At 33.8% G+C, this 8453-nt stretch overlaps 1 protein-coding gene across 1 annotated transcript; it reads left to right on the top strand.

The window, feature by feature from the left end:
- Positions 1 to 3126: 3126 nt before the first annotated feature.
- On the top strand, positions 3127 to 7552 carry LOC112274477 (uncharacterized). The gene is made up of 10 exons (XM_024504023.3): positions 3127 to 3612; positions 3953 to 4027; positions 4675 to 4782; positions 4909 to 5069; positions 5405 to 5519; positions 5748 to 5902; positions 6121 to 6172; positions 6297 to 6365; positions 6509 to 6586; positions 6929 to 7552. Exons 1-10 carry the CDS (start codon positions 3274 to 3276, stop codon positions 7136 to 7138), a joined length of 1362 nt encoding a protein of 453 aa, XP_024359791.1. The 5' UTR covers positions 3127 to 3273; the 3' UTR covers positions 7139 to 7552.
- The last annotated feature ends 901 nt before the right edge of the window (positions 7553 to 8453 follow it).

The following is an 8453-nucleotide window of genomic DNA, read 5'->3' as shown; positions in this document are numbered from 1 at the left end:
TTATGTTATTAAAACTATATTTTTAAAAATATTATGTAAATTCTAAAATATTATCTATTAAAATTTTTAAAATATTTTTAAAAATGAGATTTTATATATTTCAAGTTTTATAAATATCAATAAATTACATTAATTTTACCTTTAATTAAAACATATTGTTAAATTTTTAAAACAAATCTAAAAATGATAAAATTTATCTTATTATTCTAGTTGGCACTTTAAAAGACAACCTCTTATATATATATATATATATATATATATGCAAACTTGTTCAGAACCAAATTAAATTATGCAATTACAATCAATCAGAAAATTATTGGATTTTTTAATTCTTAGAGTAAAAAATCAATTAAACATCTATAAGCACAATTTTTTGAGTTTTTTCTACAAAAATCCAAATTTATAGGCAACAAAATATAAACTTTTATGATCAATTGAAAAGCCATAGAAAATTTTAAGCTGTTTTTACTAAATATAGATACTATAAGTTATGAATAGTTGTTCTATAAACAAAAATAAATAAAAGTTCTCATCATATTGATAACATTGATAAAAAAAACTCAAAGTTAATTTTCGAATAAAACTTAATGCAAATATGTTTTTCTACTTCAATGAAACTAATACCCACTCTAAAGTAATTATGATTATTGTATAGGTTATGTGAATTTAGATTACACAAATAAAGTGGTAGTTGAATTTAATTGAAAGAAATATTATAAAGAAAAGTAGGTTATCTTTAAAATCAATGTCATGGAATAAACATATATCATAGATATTTTATTATGTTAATCTGGGACTCTACGTTTTATTTTAAGATATATGTGTAAATTTTAAAAATATTAGTGAATTTTAACTACTGAATGTTAGCATTCAATCAAAATTTTGCAAACACTTTTAAACCAAAGAAGATAAATGATGAATAATTAATAGACATAAGTGGCACACATATATATATATATATATATATATATATATTATTGCCTACTTTTATTTAAATAATTTTACTACAATAAAAGCAATATATATATATATATATATATATATATATATATATATATATATATATATATTCACGTGTATTTTAGCTATATAAATAACATAGAGGATTCTTTAGAACAAATGATTCTATGTATTTGTGTAAAATAATAATTAAAAAACATAAATAAATACTTACATGAATTACAAAATAATAGCACTATGCAAAACATTGTATCATCTAAAAACATATTTATGAATACTTACTTTTTTTATTTTTTAATATATTTATCAATTATTGTATGATTTTTATTTAATAAAAATGCAATTAAGTAATTACCAATTTTTCTTACACTACATTTTGAAACACTAATACTTTATATTTTTTATATTAATTTTTATTTTTAATCGATTAAATATCATTCCAACAATCATCATAGGCATATTTGATAGATATAAATGTAATATATAATTTGTAAAACTTATAAAAATATTATATTATATTTATATAATATTTTTTATAAAATTTATTTTTCATAGTAGATGTTAATTATAATATAAAAATTTATTACTTTGATTTCTAAGAAGCTTTTATGATTAAAATTGTAAGATTTATTAAAAATTATTCCATGGAATGTGGAAGTTAAAAATTATTTGTTTTCATAGAGAGAGAATGCTTCTTAAAATATTTTATGTTAAATTCCAATTACAAAATACCTAACAATATTTCAAAAAACTTATGATTAAATTTTTTTCTGTTAGAATTTATTATTATTATTATTATTTTGTTTATTTTTATTTTTATTTTTATTTTACTTGAAAAAAATTTATTAACACTAATTGTAAAAAGAATTATATTACTTAAAATACATCATTAAAATTGGTCTACATATTATATCAATTTTTTTAAAAAATATATATTATTTAACCACAAATTACTCTTAAGTTAATGTGTTGTAATACTAATTACTTATATTACTTTCAAAACATTTTTTATGTTTATTAAAGTTCATGTAAAATATGTTTTTATTGTATATTTGTTTTGCAGGAATCATGAAACTGAATAGGCTTATGCTTGGAAAAATTCTAGTGCATCTCTAATATGCCTCAGTGAATGAAATTTGTGATGTGAGAAGCTCATATATTTTCCTATTTAAAAAAATGATAGAAGATTCTCTCTCTTCCTATATATATATATATATATATATATAAAGATGGATAGATAGATATATTAAAGTATATATGCACCTATTCACATAATCACTAATAATAAAAAAAAGAAAAATGACTACATAATCTATGTTTAATTCTATGTATTATTTCAATGTTTTTTTTAGTATTGTCACATTTATACATTGTTCTTTTTACCAAAAATACATATTCTAAAATATGCTTATAATATTTATAGCTTTTTATTAATAAGGTTTAAATATATGTATATGTACATAGATAAATTTCATAATAATTGCAATTCTTAAAACTCATATCGATTTATATTATCAGTTATATTACTAACTTTATTAATTAAAATAACTAGAAAGAAAACATAAATTCCATTGCATACAATGTTCTATATACTATAAAAGTTGTATATACCAATGTATTAACAATCCTTTTTTATTTTTTAAAGTTTCCATTATATTCTAACCATTTTACAAGAAATGAGGCAGTTCACAAGGATTTCTACAACTAAAATCTTAGCCATTTAAACCATATTCTTGAAATGACAGAAATAAGAGAAAAATAAAAATAAAAATAGTAAAGAACTATATGCACACTGATAAACAAACAAATAAATGTGAAACAAAACGTAAGACCATCAATCATCAAATAATGAAGAGCTTAGAATGGATTTGCAAAAAGCATATTAAAGGGTTATTATCCGTGGTGCATTAAAGGGGGGATGTTCGTTTCAAAATGGATGCTGGGAGATGATAAAAAGGTGGAATCGTGGAAAAGGGAGAGAGAGAGAGAGATCTACTCAGCATGTGCTGACTCAGCCCGACCCGGCCCGGCCCGGCCTGGTCCAATCCGGCGCGTTCCGGGCCTGTCGGCGTGGTTTGTCTCTCGAGTAACAGAGCGACGACGCGGCCTTGGTTCCTCCGACTACAGCCCCCGCGAGCTTCCCCCTCATCTCATTCATTCTCCCTTAACCGGCGCAGCATTCCTCCTCCTTCATGTTCATGGTGTTCGTGGGATTCGTTTGTGACCTTGGGTTTCGTTAGATAGGTCGCACGCGGTAATTGCTTTTTTTGTGGGTGTCGCTGGCACGGAGTTAGAGAGCGAAGACGGAGTGGGATGGAGTTTGCCGGCGGGGCGGCAGCGACAAGCCTCCAGAGCGCAAGCAATGGCATCGTGCATTGTGTAGGGCACGTGGGTTTGGGTGTGAATGGCTGCAGAAGGAGAGGAGCTTCTGCGAGAGGAGGGGGGAAATCTGTGGTGGTGTGTGCGAAAATCGGGAAGGGGAAGAAGGGTACTGAGCATGAGTATCCATGGCCCGAGAAATTGCCCCAGGGGGAGATTACTACAGGTGCTCTGAAGTATCTCAATCGCTTCAAGCCACTTGCCAACAAGCCGAAGCCTGTCACACTTCCCTTCGAAAGACCTATTGTTGACCTTGAGAACAAGATTGATGAAGTAAGAAGCGTTGTTTTTTTTTTTTTTTTTTTTTTTGTTTTTTGGTTCCCGCCCGACCTACCTCTGTTTCGCCTCATCCGTTGTAGAGCTACTCCGCCTTCGTTTCATAGGGGTCATTTGATGCGTTTGTAGCTGAAATGTCAGGTCGTGAATGGACCTGCATGCTGCTGTTCATCGTTCTGTTTGGTGTAATCGTTTTCCAGCATTGCGGAGGTCTGGGTTTTTGCTCAATGCCCAAGACGATGAAGACTTGATTGTTGTTTCGCTTCCTGACTCTCTCTCTCTCCATCGTTTCCTTCGACACTCTAAGAAGTAAACTTCTCGTGCAATGAAACAACAGGTTCGGGAGCTCGCCAATAAAACTGGAATGGATTTTAGCGAACAAATTGCCGAGCTTGAAGAGAGATATGATCAGGTTGGTGATCACCCTGTTATCTCTAACTTTTATTTCGAATTCGGTTAACTTTTTATAAATTGTTTTAGTCACACATGAGAACCGAAAGGGGTTGCCGGTAGACGACAACGTTGAATCGCAAGTTCGATTGTGTGGAAAGTACATCTGCTCGATCAATTTGGACTCCTCGATATTAAATTGGGCATGTTTTTGGCATTTGGAATTTCACCTCTCTCTTTTTACTCAAAGAAGTTTTTTACACTTAATTTAGATGTACACACTCTGGATACACACTTTCTCGGAGAAGTTACCGTAGTTTGTGTTCATTGGGAGCTACCTTACTGTTGCGGGGAATAATGCATTGAGTTGCTAGCAATTACATCGGTGTCCTTAAATTCAAGTCGTCACAGGACTTTCGGGATGTTAAGTCTCGTCCTAGTCGAATAGAATTTGAGCTTAGATCACCATTAGCCATCACCTTTCGCTAATCTGTTCACGTCATTTTTCAGATACATTCCCACGCTTTTTAGGGGACCTAATTATTAGCACTCGTTACGTACAGCGAATGTTCGCTTAGTCTTTCTTATGTAAGGGGTATTTGGACGAAACCTGGTGTTCTGTTCCTTTTAGTCTTTGATATCCTGTGTAACTTTTGTTGTGCTGAGCAGGTGCGTAGGGAACTATATTCGGCACTCACACCAATGCAGCGCCTTAGTGTGGCTCGTCATCCTAATCGACCAACAATGTTAGACCACGTTATGAATATGACCGATAAGGTAATTCATCTAGCTAAAGAGTTTTAATTTGGACAACGCATGCAGTGTATTTCAATGGTTTTATGCTGTGCTCAGTACCACTCAGATGATATGACTTCAACTAAAATTTTAGATCCTGAATTGTAGTGGGTTGAGCTTCATGGCGATCGAGCTGGATTTGATGACCCTGCACTGGTCTGTGGTATCGGGTCAATGGATGAAATGAGCTTCATGTTCATTGGTCATCAGAAGGGCCGAAATACAAAGGAGAATATCTACCGTAACTTCGCAATGCCAATGCCAAATGGGTATGTTAACGTTCGTTTCTATGTAACTTCGCAATGCCAATGCCAATGGCAAATGTTTTGTGATCGAGCACGTGCTTTACAGTGTTCGAGATGTAGAAGTTGTCTTTAGAAAGCTCCTTTACTAGCAAAGCTCAAAGCCGTCAACAACCGAAACATCCAGGGTGTTGCAGTTATGTGCAGCAATATTATAATTTTCTTGCTTACTTCAACAATTTTGGGAGGATATTATTTCCCTTGTCCATAGTGCTAACTTATTTAGACTCCTGGCTACACGAACCCGGAAGTGTTGTATCCTACATATTTACTCTCTGTTGTGCCCATTTAATCCTTTGCAGATATAGGAAAGCTTTGCGTTTTATGAGACATGCAGAGAAATTCGGTTTTCCTATTCTCACATTTATTGATACCCCCGGAGCATATGCTGGCATCAAAGCTGAAGAACTTGGTCAAGTATGTTCGTCGTTTTCCCACTGAGAGCGAACACCTCGACAATGTTCACTTCGTATTCTTAGTGTGGTTCTTGCTCGTGAATGGATTTGGTTGTGCATGACGACGCTTGGTTGGCATTGCTTTACACATTAGGTGGCGGTTAAAATTGGTGTTTGATGACTTAGAAATTTGCATCACAATTCGTCAAGGTGCTAAATGTGAATAGTTTCTCTGATTGGGACTGTGCAGGGAGAAGCCATTGCTTTTAATTTGAGAGAAATGTTTGGTATTCGAGTGCCCATCATCGCAACAGTAATTGGAGAGGGTGGGTCTGGAGGCGCACTTGCAATCGGATGTGGTAACAAGATGATAATGCTTGAGAATGCTGTATATTATGTAGCAAGGTGAATACTGGTCACATCACCTATCAAATGCTATTTTTCTTAAGCTATTTGCATGTGGGAAGATTTATTATTCTCATTTTACTGATGGCTTGCACATCTTGGTGTGCGATTGCTATCAACGTCAAGTATTCATATGAACTATTAACGACTTTTAGGGCGAGTCAATGCGATGAATAATCCGGATCCTCATTTCTGAAAGTGATGTCTGTTTGATGCAGCCCAGAAGCATGTGCGGCCATTCTCTGGAAGACAGCCGCAGCTGCCCCCAAGGTAGTAAATAACTAAATCGATATTTTCTTGCCAATTCAAACCTCTCGTGCCCAATTTTTATAAATGATTAATTGGTCCAGACACTTCGCTTTCCACACGGGTCTGACCTTTTTATTCTTTTCAGGCTGCAGAAGCATTGCGTATTACTGCCAAGGAGTTGGCAGATTTAAGTATCGTGGACGAAGTTGTTCTGGTACGTTAAGTCAATTATGTATTCCTCTGAAGGGAAAGTACTATACAGTTAATTCTAAACACCATTCGGAATTTTACCACAGTAATGGATATCCAGCATGGTTTGAGGTTTGATCACCATCACCCTGATGTCGATGTGCTCAGGAACCAGTAGGTGGTGCACACTCTGATCCTATTCAGACATCCAAGAACCTGAAGGAGGTGATCTTGAGGCAAATGAAGGTTAGTAAGTGAATGTTTTCAGTTCATATAGGTTTCCGTGTTCTTGCCATTGATGGCTCTTTTCCTACCAAGAGAGTTGCTATTAAACGAGCATTAAGAGTTATTTCCATTCTATGCTTAAGCCTTGTGACCTCCACCATGTTTCACAGTGTTAGGATTTTTGTGATTCGAATTAATGACTTGGTCTACGAGTATTTATGATCCAAACCGCAATTGTAGGACTTAGTCCACAGAGTGTACATGCTGCTTAGAATTTGTACTCTTAGTCTTGAAACGGAAGAGCATTTTGAACCGCGAACATCCACACTTCTTTTCACAATCGTTTCTGTGCACACTCGATAGGAATTGATGAAGATGGATCCAGAGGCACTGATTCAGCAAAGAGCAGCAAAGTTCCGGAACATAGGCGAAGTTGATGAAAGTGGTGACGTGGATCCTCATATCAAACGAAACATGAAGAAGCGGGACGCACCATTTAAAGATGATGAATCCAGGATGCTACCTTCTGGTAGTGAAAACGCGCAGAAGCCAGTGAGGGCAAACAGGGAGTAAGCAAACTCATATATATTCTGGGTGCATCCATATATTTTACACGTGATACCTGCACCCTTTGACAGACTCATGTGTTCCCAAATCTCTTCCTCTCATCTCGGAGGATTGTACTGTAGTAGTCTTCCCTAGATTTGAATATTTGGCAAGCTTATTCGATATTTGAATAGCATCAGTGAGTGATCGGTGAGCTATATCTGCTATCTTGCCCGTCTCACCTTTGGAGCATAGGATATTGCTGGGAGGCTCTGTTGTATGGTTCAGTGGGCTGAATGCTTTACCTTGTGCACGATCATGCCGACAGTCCGCAGTGAATTCAAGAATTCGATCCCAGCCAGTCTAGCATTGTAAAATGTCCTTGCACGTACTAGTGTATTCACTTGCATTTTTGGAAGATAACTTGGTGTCTAAAAATCAGTACCTAGTGTGAGCAACATACAGGATGTCAAGCCAATAATGTGTCTAGGTCTAGTTATTCTGCACGATACTCGTAATTTGGAAAACTATGTTTTTTTGGTACTCAATAGGGAATTTAGTCTTAGTTTGTTCCTTGTTATCTGGTTTATAACATGATTAGTACAATTTGAGTCTTAGTTTTCTTTAGTTCTAGCATTGTTTTTGTATTGAAAGAGGATCTTGTATAAGTGATTTTGTCTAACATTAAAAACATTTCTTGTATAACGACTTAAAAGTCATTTTTTATAGAGAGTTTTCTCTTCAAAAACCTGTTCCACATTGTATAGTCAAGTACGAGTTACAACCTAAAGACCAATCAAAACAAATATATCATTTGTGCCATGTGCATTGCCATACGATTTGCATGGTTGATACCAACTAACACTAGTTATATATGTTCTATACTAAGCAAATTGTGGTGAAAACTTTACTACCATAATATATCCAAGTGGCTTGTGACAACAAGTCACAACCATTTTATATATCATGTGGCGACAACAAGTTACAACCACTTTATATATCATGTGGCTTGAGTAGCATGTCTTAGCAATATACCCTCATATTATGTAGTTGGAATATAATCCACATTTAAAATATCAATATGTAATGACTAAATGTGTAAAGTATACCATTATTACAATGATAGATAAACAAAGAAGATGCATTGAAAGGAAATAAATATCAAAGACAATCATACAAAAAAGTTAATAAGTAGGCCAAAAATACTTCCTTTATTTTCTTCTTTTGCATGTATTAAAGTCTCTTCTAATGACAAATCTCTAAATACCTCTTTTATAAGATATAAAAGATAATCCAAGTAAAACTATAACATGTATTTTAAACATCTACTATTTTTGACACA

Source organism: Physcomitrium patens, chromosome 21, assembly GCF_059467195.1.
Source record: "Physcomitrium patens ecotype Gransden chromosome 21, ASM5946719v1, whole genome shotgun sequence".
Taxonomy (NCBI): Eukaryota; Viridiplantae; Streptophyta; class Bryopsida; order Funariales; family Funariaceae; genus Physcomitrium; species Physcomitrium patens.
This window is presented reverse-complemented; position numbering and strand designations above follow the sequence as displayed.

Bases quoted from the DNA above. Each gene is read 5' to 3' on its own strand.
- LOC112274477 (XM_024504023.3), top strand. From the start codon at position 3,274: ATGGAGTTTGCCGGCGGGGCGGCAGCGACAAGCCTCCAGAGCGCAAGC. The intron at 4,028-4,674 runs GTTGGTGATCAC...TGTGCTGAGCAG, and splicing joins TTGAAGAGAGATATGATCAG to GTGCGTAGGGAACTATATTC. The intron at 6,366-6,508 runs GTACGTTAAGTC...CGATGTGCTCAG, and splicing joins TCGTGGACGAAGTTGTTCTG to GAACCAGTAGGTGGTGCACA.